The following is a 12,833-nucleotide window of genomic DNA, read 5'->3' as shown; positions in this document are numbered from 1 at the left end:
CTACCTGGGAATTAAGTTCTGAATGATAACACCATTATTTTATACTCGACCATCCTCTCCGAGGCTGAAATCTATTGTCAGACTGTAAGCCTAACTGCCTCATTTTGAAAATAGCGCTGTTGAATACGAGTGTTGCACTTTCCAATTGAAAGAAATTGTAATGTGTGCAGGCATGCATTTTGTAGCTCAACCTTTTTAGTCTTTTTAAATCTGTAGTTCAAACCGCCATCAGGGCAACTGTAACAAATATAAATGTAATTATGTTCGGGGTAGGGTGTACATGCTTCTATACCACACCTGAGCAGAAGAGAGTCATGAAACTTTTTCCTATGGTATCTAATCAGCAGCTGAATGGCAGCAACTCGCCAATGCTTCTTTGTCCAAAACCTAAAGGTGCTTGAGATCACCGCCTCCAAGTCTCGCACCATTCTGAATTGGAAATGTATTGCCCTTCCTTCATCATTGTTAGGTCACATCTCTCGAGGCTCCCTACCTAAAAATACCACCACCGTCTCGAGGAAACTTAGGGCTGGGCAATAAATGCTGGCTTTGCCAGTGCCAGCCACATCCATGAATGAAGAATGCAAGAAAGTATTACAAATTCTTGATGGCCTCCCTCACTAGTGGGAGAGATCGTGTGCGTGCAACATTACCGGGTCTTCTCTGTCTTTTACATAGTAGCAAGTATGGAAATCTAAGTTGAGCATTTTCAGAACCTGCACAAATCCATGTGGTTATTGATCAGCCTTGGGGTCTGAAACAACCTGAAGGGAGCCTAGATTTGGTTGTCTGCATGGCTGTCTTCACATGAAAGATCTTGTTTGACTGATGACCCCCTTATAGGCTGCAATTGTCAGTCTTATGATTTAGGGTACTTCTGGTTTTGTACTGGGCACATTCTAATCTCTGTGTTTGTGACATGGCTGTTCCAACGGAGACTTAATATTGGCCAGAGGGCCCAATGGTCAAAGCTGTGTCAGGACTGGATATAATCAGTTTCATTGCTGGGTGGATTCTTGACTTTGATGTGTTCTCATCAAGCACCTCTGGCAATCTCTGTTCCATGCGGCATCTTTCCCTGGACTGTTTATCAGACTCTCACTGAAAGAGTGAAGAGATGTGTACTAAGGCCCTACAGCATTAATGCTGAAGTAAATTGTTGAGCAATTCAGGATGCCTTTGCAAAGCTGTGTCAAACATACAGTCTCTGGATAAATTCTGAAGGATTAAATCAACTTGCTCGCTTTCAATGAACATGCAATCAGATGCCTGTCTCCTGCACTTGGGTGGCACAGTGGTTAGCACTACTGCCTCACAGCGCCAGGGACCCGGGTTCGATTCCTGGCTTGGTTCTCTATCTGTGCGGAGTCTGCACGTTCTCCCCGTGTCTGCGTGGGGTTCCTCCGGGTGCTCCGGTTTCCTCCAAAAGGGTCATCTAGACTTTGACAAAGGGCATCTGGACTCGAAACGTCGGCTCTTTTCTCTCCTTACAGATGCTGCCAGACCTGCTGAGATTTTCCAACGTTTTCACTTTTGGTTGCATTTTTGACAGATTGGGGTGTTATCTTGACAAAACAGCAGAGGGCGCTGTCTTCCCTCCTTAGGGCACAGACTTGGAAAAAGTTGGGTTAATTGCAGAGGAGTGAGAGGGTGGAATCTTGTGACTTGTTTGTACAAAATCTTAATTTGTACTTAACACTATTTACTTTGTACGAAAAGGATGTTGTAGCAGGGTGCTTCATTATGCAGCCATGTGGAAATATTAAACCGAGGTTAGATACTTCCCTCTAGGAAATAAATCCTGCAAGCAGTGCTTCTTCAGGATGAGTTTTATACACCTTTTCAGTTGTACTGGGAAAAGGTTCTTTGCTTTGCCATGTGTTGAGAATGTATAACATCGTTTAAAATAGGGGGCAGTCAAAATAGGGAGCTGCCTACATCTTTTTTAATTCGTTTGTGGGATGTGGGCGTCTCTGGCTGGGCCAGTATTTATTAAACTGAATGGCTTGCTACACCATTTTTAAAAGGGCATTTAAGAGTCAACCACATTGCTGTGGTTCTGGAATCACATGTGGGCCAGACCGGGTAAGGACGGCAGATTTCCTTCCCTAAAGGACATTAGTGAACCAGATGGGTTTTTCTGACAATCGATAATTGTTGCATGGTCATCATCAGACTTTTAATTTCAGATTTTTTTATTGAATTCAAATTCCACCATCTGCCATGCTGGGATTCATGCCAGGTCCCCGGAGCATTCCCCTGGGTCCCTGGATTGCTAGTCCAGTGAAAGTACCACTACGCCACTGCCTCCCCATAGGAATATGATCAGATGTTTTCTGATCAAGTCGGTGGAAAAACAATTCAAACTTCATTTAAGAATAACCTGAATGCAGCTACGTATTCTGAAACCTTATAACCTACAGAACGCACAAAGCTGGAATTTGAGGTTGATGGTTATCTGAAAATCCAGTCACCATCGTGGCCAGCTGCGGATTGAGTGGAATTCTGGTGTCAGCTGTGCTTCTCGCCATGCTAATTTTTTTTTTATTCATTCGTGGGACATGGGCGTCACTGGCTGGGCCCAGCATTTATTGCCCATCCCTAGTTGCTCTTGTTCAGAGAGCAGGTGAGAGTCAACCACATTGCTGTTGCTCTGGAGTCACATGTAGGCCAGATCGGGTAAGAACGGCAGATTTCCTCCCTGAAAGGACATTAGTGAACCAGATGGTTTTTTCCGACAGTCGACAACAGTTTCATGGTCATCAGTAGATTCTTAATCCCAGAATTTTTTTATTGAATTCAAATTCCACCACCTGCCGTGGTGGGATTTGAACCCAGGTCCCCAGAAAATTAACTGAGTTTCTGGATTAATAGTCTAACAATAGTATCACTAGGCCATCACCTCCCAAGAAACAAAAAATATTTTTTACCAAGTTGCGTGTTCCTGAAGTTAAACTAATAAGTAAACCATGATGGCACAGTGACACAGTGGTTAGCACTGCTGCTTCACAGCTCCAGAGGCCTGGGTTCGATTCCCGGCTTGGGTCACTGCCTGTGTGGAGTTCGCACGTGCTCCCCGTGTCTGCGTGAGTTTCCTCCGGGTGCTCCGGTTTCCTCCCACAATCCAAAGATGTACGGATTAGGTGGATTGGCCGTGCTAAATTGCCCCTTAGTGTCCCGGGATGCGTAGGTTGGAGGGATTAGCGGGGTAAATATGTGGGGTTACGAGCATAAGGCCTGGGTGGGATTGTTATCGGGGCAGACTCGATGGGCCAAATGGCCTCCTTCTGCACTGTGGGGATTCTATGAAGAAAGGTTTTTGCTAAAGGCAGTGAAGGCTATTGGCTCAGTTGTTAAGACAAGGAGGCCAAGGTCAATCCCAGATTGGAGAGTGTTACATTTGGTTATTTTAGCTGGCACGAGCAAGCAAGTGCTTCACCTGTCCCTTGTCTCTTAGGGCAGAAAAAATAATTACATGGATTCCTGCTGCTAATCTCTAGTGCTGTTGAAAGTCCAATGCTGAATGTTTGGGCTTGGCAGCAGTGATTCTGGTAAAGTGAGGGGTTGTGTAGCAAGCAGAAAGTTACCCCACAAGCTGGGCATAAGTAACTGCTGCTGCGCAAAAAAACTTCAGAACCGTGTTCTTAAACAAGTCGCCCACATGCTCCCAAGAAAACTGAGAGTGTCTGTTACTCGGCAATGATGCATCTTGCTGAGGAACTGATTAAGGTCACGCATTAGGAATTGCCACTTTGCTAAGATGCCTTTGGGGCTGAAGTCTATCAGCGAGATTTACCACCCACGCTCGTCCCGAAACCAGAAAATCCCGCCCGAGGCCAACGAACCTTTCCATGGTCCGTCCCTCACGCGCTCCAATTCCCACGGGGGGCGGAACAGGAAAATTCGCCCCAATGTTATCAAGAGAGAACGTTGACAGGAAATAGAAATGAAGTAGTGAATCTAGTACTATATTGACTGTAATGGAAAGGTAAAATGTTGGAAATGCTCAGCAGGCCAGGCAGCAGCTGTGGAGAGAGAAACAGAGTTGGTGTTTCAGGTAAATGATCTTTCTGCAACTGTGAGAAGTTAGAAGTTCTCAGTTTTTAAGCAAGTATAGAGGGAAACAGTGAAGAAAGAACAGAAGAGAAGGTCTATGACAGGAGGAAAGGTAAAATGATCAAATAACAAAAGGGATTATGCTGTAAGGCAAAAGGGGATTATAATGAGACATGTGAAGGAACAATGGATCTAGAGAAGGTGTTATATCAGAATAAAATCATTGCTCGCATAAAACTGGCAGCGGCGTTTCTGATCTGAGATTGTGCACTCCATGTGGAGTATGGAGGGATGTAAAGTGCCTAATCGAAAGGTGAGGTTGTGTTCCTTGAGTTTCATGGGAACAGTGCATGAGGCCAATTCCAGAGAAATCAGAGTGGGAGTAGCACAGAGAATTAAAATGGGGATAGAGGAACTGAACGTCCATGGTGAACAGAGATGGTTAGCAAACTGGAAACTGTTAAAGGTGATGGATGTTGTCCGAGGATTTATAAATGTATATCGGAAAAGACTATAGGTGGGTGATAAAGTGGAGTTGAGATAGGAAGATACAGGTTTCCCGGGGCAAGAACAGATTGAAATGGTGGGTCTAATGGGGAGTCCTGTTTGCAGATCTTGGAAAGGAGTTAGAAGAGGGCTGTGTAGGGTTGGGGACTATGCAATTTGAAACTTTGGGGGAAGATCTACAAAGGAGATGAGGTCAGTGATAGTCTAGGAAATGATGACGAGATAGTCGCTGGTGGGATCATGGTCCAGAGAAAATAAGAGGTGTCAGTGAGTTGCCATAAGCTAGAGAGGTGTGGTCGCCAGAGAACAACAGCACCACCCTTGTCAGCAGGTTTAATGACAATTGCCAGGGTTGCACTTGGAGAAAACGGAGTGTTGCAAGTTCAGCGTGAGCTCGGTTAATATTAGGGAGAGGATTAGAGTAATTGTGATGGTCAATTTCACGTCACTATTCAAATGAAATGATGTAGAGGCCACATGGAGGGGTGCAGGTGGAGCGAGAATTACATAGACGGGGTAAACGGTCTTCTGTGCAGGGGGGATGCTCCCTATCAAAGAAGTGGGCTGTAAGTGGCTTTGGCTTTCAGTCAACATAGTAAGAAGTCTAACAACACCAGGTTAAAGTCCAACAGGTTTATTTCAACCTGTTGAAATAAACCTGTTGGACTTTAACCTGGTGTTGTTAGACTTCTGACTGTGTTTACCCCAGTCCAACGCCGGCATCTCCACATCATTTCGGTCAACATAGCCATGGCAGTTAATCGCACATCATTGCATGTTAACAAAGAATGTGTTCACTGCTGGAAGCTGCTGTGACAGCTGCAATCAAACAAAAATGCGATAACAGTGTCCCATCAACTTCACATTAAATATTGAATATGTTGGAATGATTTCAAGGCTGTAGTTTTGACTCCTGACATGGGTGGTTACGAACTGTTCAAATTTTGCTTTGAAGTTTATGATATGTAAATAGCTGATGATTACTTGCTTCTGGGTATTCTTTACGCTCAATGTAATTTAAAATTCTTTATCCCTATCTTTTCAAATGAATTTTGACTGAAATAGCAACCTTGTGTGTGTCTGTGTGTGAGTTCTGTCGCATAGACAAAGCATCCCGCTGTGCTTCACAAAAGTGTAACCAGTGAAACTGCACTGAGGGCCAATGAAGGACATATTGGGAGATAGTGGGTTCCACAGTCCCGAGGGACTGGCAAAGCATGGGTTAGAGTTGGAGATGATTTTGTGAATTCTTATTGCGACAAAGTGAAAATCGGGTTGATGAAAATAGTAAGCCACTCTATTTGTAGCTCAAAAGATTAAAACAGACTAAATTTCGATAAGCATTGATTGTACTTGTGTTTGGAAAAGAGAGGTCACAGGATAGAAGTGAGATGGCGCGTATCCTGTCGGGGTGCTCAGGAATCATTGAAAGAGCTTTTACAGATATCAGTCAGCACTCAAATCTTGGATGCACTGAAGTTAGCTGCTTAATTAAAATTCATGCAACTGTCATTAGAGGGCAGCATGGTGGCACATTGGTTAGCATTGCTGCCTTCACAGTGCCAAGGACCCCGGGTTCAATTCCCAGCTTGGGTCACCATCTGCACGTTCTCCCCATTTCTGCGTGGGTTTCCTCGGGGTACTCTGGTTTCCTCCCATGGTCCGAAAGATGTGCCGGTTAGGTGCTAAATTCTCCCTCAGTGTACCCGAACAGGAATCGGAGTGTGTGACGACTAGGAGATTTTCACAGTAACTTCATTGCAGTGTTATGTAGGCCGACTTGTGACGCTAAATTAAGGTGTTTTCTTTTGGCTGAATATCCAAGTAAAGATCGCAGAAGCCTGTTAGAACTGCACCACAAAATGTATTCTGCTGCTGCCTGTCCCAAGATCCTTTTTAACCTTCGCAAAAACAATCAAAGAAATTACTGCAAATTTAGCAAAATGGCAAAGGCATTTGTAAAAGTGTTTTTAGTTGAACCAAATACTTCTGAAGAACATATTCAGCCTGATTTTGACCTCTTTCCCCGGGTGTCTTTTATCCATGAGCAAAGCCACATTCTTAAACACGATTTTTGGCTGGGGAGACTCAAGCTGCCGTATTTGTGTTATTTCAAAGCTACATGCAGGAAACCTTGATGGTCTTTCTAATGTAATCACTTGTAATCCCTTTACCTCCTGCTGTATTTACTTCGCCAAAAAATCTTGAAAATTTCGTGTGCAGCTGATCGTGTCAAATGACGTTTGCTGAATCTGCGTGATCAGTGCTGGCGCTGGCATGCCAGTCGTGTTATGATAGGGAAATAAAAATTTCTCCCAGCTGTTCACTGGAATTATGGCAAGAGCGCAGCAAAAAAAAAGGGGAAGGTTCTTGTCTTCCTAAACCTGGATGGTGTCTGCAGGGACTAGTGTTTGAGTAGTTTAGCACTAGAGTGAAGTACTAGTGATGGGAACAATTTGAAGTAAGAGGAGCACTGTGCAAGATGAGTTCTGGCATGATTGCAAAGTAATGGATTAAGTGAAATGTTTCCTCCATGATAAATAAGCCTCAACTCTTGGGCACAAAGGCAATTGTTGTTTCAAAAAGTACAAACATCTGGGGAATGGTGACTACCCAAGTCCAGGCTCTCCAGGACCAGTTATGTAAAATGTGCAGTAGTAGTAGTGATAAATAATATTTATATGTAGTGAATACACAATAGATCTGACATTTATATTGGATTTATTTCAGCCAAAGCTTCTCAATCCAGTTGTGGAATGCCTGGAAGCAATAGACTTTGTCACCAATACACTTTCCAAGGGAGATGCCAAATTCATGGTAAGTGACATTTGCCTATTCCTACTGATCTCAAAAATGATGGAACAATGCGAACATGCAGACCCTTAAGAGCTTTGCTTAAATGTTTTCTCTCCTATATTTTGCCTGTGAAGTGCTTTGTCTACAATAAAGATGTTTCTTACACACAATAGATTTCTACTTCAGTCAAAATTCATTTGAAAAAAACATCACAAATCACTGTTCAAATAGTAGGGGAATGGATTTCAGATGAATGCTTTAAACATTCATGAGTCTATGTTGCCTGGTATGGTGGGAAGGTCTTATGAGGAAAGGCTGAGGGGCTTGAGGTTGTTTTCGTTCGAGAGAAGAAGGTTAAGAGGTGACTTAATAGAGGCATATAAGATGATCAGAGGATTAGATAGGGTGGATAGTGAGAGCCTTTTTCCTCGGATGGTGATGGCTAACACAAGGGGACATGGCTTTAAATTGAGGGGTGAGAGATATAGGACAGATGTCAGAGGTAGGTTCTTTACTCAGAGAGTAGTAAGGGCGTATGCCCTGCCTGCAGCAGTAGTGGACTCGCCAACATTAAGAGCATTCAAATGGTTATTGGATAAACATATGGATGATATTGGAATAGTGTAGATTAGAGAGGCTTTAGATTGGTTTCACTGGTCGGCGTAACGTCGAGGGCCGAAGGGCCAGTACTGCGCTGTAATGTTCTATGTTCTATGTTCTATTGTCTTATAACACAAATCTGAAGCCATTACCATGTTGGCCCTGAAACGCATTGCAATTTCACAATGCCAAATCAGTGTTTAAAGTTTATTAATGTAAGTTGGCTCACATTAGCACCGCAATGAAGTTACTGTGAAAATCCACGCCACACTCCGGCGCCTGTCGGGTTACACTGAGGGAGAATTTAGCACCTAACCAGCACGTCTTTCAGACTGTGGAAGGAAACCGGAGCTCCTGGAGGAAAACCACGCAGACACGGGGAGAAAGTGCAGATTCCACACAGACAGTGACCCAAGCCGGGAATTGAGGGCAGCAGTGCTAACCACTGTGTCATCATGCCTCCCTGTGGGACAAGGAAAGACGACCTCACAAATATCGAGAAAATGTTAGCAGCAGTAAAATAATTCCAGTAAAATGTCTTGGAGGATCATATTTTGTACTAATTTACCTGGTGTGAGAAAATTATGTAGGGACAAAATGACAGGCTTTGGAAAATAAAGCCTCTTCCTCTTGTCTTATTTCCAAATTAGTTTTATTTTATTTTTCCACTCAAATTTCTTTATGCTTCCAAAGTTGCTGACATTGTCTGAAGTTCAGTTCCACATGTGCCAGTCACCATCCAGTATCTTACCTATTTTACTTGTTGCGGTCCAGATGATGAGATTGGCTTGCTGCCTGACTGGACTGGAGCAGATCACAACTGAGCCTGATCTTCCTCTCTCTTGGTTCACACACTGGAAGGGTAATTGAACAGTGATCAGAAGCAAATACCCCGACTGAGAAAATGACCGCAGTTGATCTTTGCTTCATCCCTGTTTCATTTTTTTTTAAAGCAAAAATCAAAGAAAACTGAACATTTAGTATTTTCAGTGTTTTAGTTTTGGACGCTAAGACCTTGCCTTCAATGCAGGATGGAGTATGAATATGATGTTCTCCAGCTCGAGCATTTTTGGCTCTGGTTGTTGGCGATACCTGGCTTTGAGATCCTGCAATCAAACCCAGGGCTGTTGATGTTAATTGTAGCATTCTGGTATCTTCCTGCTCTGCATGGCTCAGTATTTTGCAGAATAAACTTGCTGAGTTAAAGAGAACACTAACCATATCTAAGTTTGATGACTGACTCCTGGTTGGAGCCATAAAGATGGGAGGCTTACATTTTTTTTCTGCATCCTCTCCTCTTAGCTTTTAATAGAGCAGTGATGGTTTCCAGAAGCCATGGATGAATCTTTCACTATTTATTCCACTGTCTTTAACTTGTCCAACATTCAGTGCTGAATGGGCAGAAATCTCCCCTAATTCAGTAATAGGAAAATCAAAGCCATGGCCTTCAGTCACCACAACAAACTTCTCTCCCTACCCACCACCTCCATCCCTCTCTCTGATGACTAACTGTCTGAGGGTGAACCAGACTGCTGGCATCCTTGGTTGTCATATTTAATTCTGAGTTGAGCATTCAAATACTCAATCTGAGCCATCACTATGACAGCCTATTTCCAACTCTGTAACATCACCCGACTCAGCAGAAACAGGAGGGCTGAAAGGCCTCCTCTTGTGATTTGAGCATTCTGCTCTGCCTCACCTTGTTTGCTGCTGAAACCCTCATCCATGTCTGTTTCCTATAGACTTGACTATTCCAATGCATTCCTGACCAGCCTCTCTCATTCTATGATAAAAGCAAAATACTGCGGATACTGGAATCTGAAGCAAAAATGGAAACTGCTGGAAAATCTCAGCAGGTTCAACAGCATCTGTGGGGAGAGAATGGAGCTGGGGCTCTGACGAAGGGTCATCCAGACTCGAAACGTTGGCTCTATTCTCTCCCCACAGATGCTGTCAGACCTGCTGAGATTTTCTAGCATTTTTTTGCTTTTGTCTCCCACATTCTATGTTTTCTAAACTTGAGATGATCCAAAGCTCTGCTGCCTGTGTCCTAACACACACAAAATCCTGTTCACTTGTTAGCCTTGCACTTACTGACTTACATTGCCTCCCATTTAAGAAATGCCTTGATTTTAATTGTTTTATCCTTGTTTTCAAACCTCACCCTTCCCTATCTCTGTAATCTTCGCCATCTCCACAACCTTTTTGAAATGTCTGTCCTCTTGAGCGTTTCTGACTTTAATTGTTCCGACGTGGAGATGCCGGCGTTGGACTGGGGTAAACACAGTAACAGTTTTGACAACACCAGGTTAAAGTCCAACAGGTTTATTTGGCAGCAAATACCATTAGCTTTTGGAGCGCTGCTCCTTCGTCAGGAGGAAGGAGCAGGGCTCCGAAAGCTAGTGGTATTTGCTACCAAATAAACCTGTTGGACTTTAACCTGGTGTTGTTAAAACTCTTACTTTAATTGTTCCACCATTGGTGGCTGTTGATTCTGCTGCCTGTACGCCAAGCTCTTAATTTCCCACCCTAAACCTCACTGCCTTTCTACCACATTCCTATAAAACATATCTCTCAGCGCTACTATCTTCTTACGTGACGTGGGGGTCAAATATTATTTTAGAATGGTCCTGTGAAATGTCTTGGGACATTTCTTGTGACGTTAAAGGCACTCTATAAATACACATTTTTGTTGTAGGGAAACATCAGACAGGCAATATGGGATATTGAGGACTTTACATAAATGCCATGTGGTATTGCTAGTTTAAAAAAGGAGTTGGATATACATTTTTTTTGAGGAGAGCAAACATTTTGGGAAATATACAACAAGACAAGCCTTGTCTTGGAATGTTGCTTCAGTTGAAGTCACTTTCAGAAGGGTTTTGTAGAACAATTGGCAAAGGATCTAGCCATTATCATTCTATCAAAAGAAAAGTAATGAATTTAGAAAAATGTGTTGCAGTGAAGTTGTCTGATGACTTAATGGAGCTATGGATATGAAAGGGATTGACTTCATTTCTCATATCTGACATTTATTAAAGCATAACTTTATAAGTCACATTTTAAATGTTATTGGCCAGAAGTTTTTTTTGTCAAAGGGTGGTCAAAGCTTTTGCCCAGATGTTGGTACATTTGCAGGAATGTTTAACTTCAAATGCTACACTGTCAAGGACAATAAAAAAAAACCCTGCAAGATAATCTGTGCACCTGGCCAGATAGCCACTTAAGCCATTATAAATCTACGTTTGCAATGAGCTATGAAGGTATTTATAACATTTAAGTGGCTCTTTGACCAGGCACACATGCAGGGGTTTTTGATTGCTCTCGATTGTGTATGATTTGAAGTTCAGCATTCCTGCAAGTGTACCAACCAATGGGCAAAAGCTTTAACCTCCATTTGACAAAACATTTTATATAACTGCAGGCATCATGTAAGTAGCTATTTATGCAGGGCAGCTTCACAGTGTTTTGTCCGTGACACCGTACACCTGTTTTCAAAGCACCTTGGCCTGCAATGTTTGCACATGAACTACCATCCATAAAGGTACAATCGGAGACTTCTTGTGGTTTCCTAAAGACCATAAATATGCACAAGTTTGAATACTGATTAATCAATCTGCAGCTCTGCTTAAAGAGTGCAAGAGGATGCAGTTCAATTTTCATTTTGATCTTTGAAATCAAGTACTATTCAGTTTAAATTGCCTCCTTGGCACTTTCATTTTGTCTTTTCAATTGGTGCTGTTCTTGCACCTGATCTGAGAGAAGTTTTGAACTTTTAATCACTTGTTTTATTTTATCCCCTTTGAAGTATCCTGACGGTGTGATGGAGGAGCTGTAGGAGTGGCAGAACAGGGCTGTTTTACACTTCAGATGTTTGTTCATTCATCTTGGTTTCAGACGATCATAACATCACCTGCTGAAGCTGTTCACCCTCTACTGTAGTGGCTTTTAAGAACCTGAGTCAGTTACTGTACTCCTCCTAAAGAGGTGTGAAGTACACCTTTTATAAACATCAAAATTAATTTGGGCATTGAATTACAAACACGATTAGTATTGTGTAAGCACGGATCAAATTAACCTGTCAAGTAATTAAAGCAATTTTTAACTGCTTTATGTAAAGGAGGGGTGTTGGGTGTTGAAAGATTCCTTTTATTTAAGAAAGTACTTGATTTTACACTGAGAAACAATGAGTGTTTCAGTGTGATTTGAATCAGAGAGTGGGTACAGTTCAGAAGAAGGCCATTTGACCGTTGTGTCTGTGCTGGCTCTCTGAAGGAGCAAATCACTTAGTGCCCCTCCCTACCTTCTCCCTGTAGTTGGGCACATGTTTCCTTTTTGGGTAATAATCCCATTCCCTCTTGAAAGCCTCGATTGAACCAGCGCCCATCACACTATCAGGCAGTGCATTCCAGATCCTAACCACTTTCTGTGTGTAAAAAAAAAAAATCCTCACACTACCATTGCTTTCTTTGCCAATTACCTCAGATTTGCCCCCTCTGGTTCTCAATCCTTCCACCAATGGGAACAATTTGTCGCTGTATACTTTGTCCTGAACCCTCATGATTTTGAATGCCTCTATCAAATCTCCTCTCGACCTTTTCTTCTCCAAGGAGAACAGTCCCTAATTTTTCCCAAACTGACGTTCCTCATCCCTACTTGTGAATGTTTTCTGCAGCCTCCCTAATGCCTTCCTAAAGAGTGGTGCCCAGATCCGGATGCAGTATTCCAGTTGAGGCCAAATCAATGTTGTACGCAGGTTTAACATAACTTCTTTGTTTTTGTACTGTATGCCCCTGTTGATAAAATTCAGGATGATGTATGCTTTATTAACCAGGCTCTCAACCTGCCTCCTTTAATGATTTATACACATTTAC

The 12,833-nt window shown here is 42.7% G+C and overlaps 1 protein-coding gene across 1 annotated transcript in view; it reads left to right on the top strand.

Annotated features, from left to right (window-relative positions):
* Positions 1 to 12,833, top strand: part of polb (polymerase (DNA directed), beta) — a 112,142-nt gene that overhangs the window by 36,463 nt on the left and 62,846 nt on the right. Inside the window, exon 11 of the mRNA XM_078239319.1 lies at positions 7,294 to 7,380. Coding sequence (XP_078095445.1) covers positions 7,294 to 7,380 — 87 coding nt within the window. The remainder of the gene's footprint in view (positions 1 to 7,293; positions 7,381 to 12,833) is intronic.

Source organism: Mustelus asterias, chromosome 22 (genome assembly GCF_964213995.1).
Source record: "Mustelus asterias chromosome 22, sMusAst1.hap1.1, whole genome shotgun sequence".
Lineage (NCBI taxonomy): Eukaryota > Metazoa > Chordata > Chondrichthyes > Carcharhiniformes > Triakidae > Mustelus > Mustelus asterias.
This window is presented reverse-complemented; position numbering and strand designations above follow the sequence as displayed.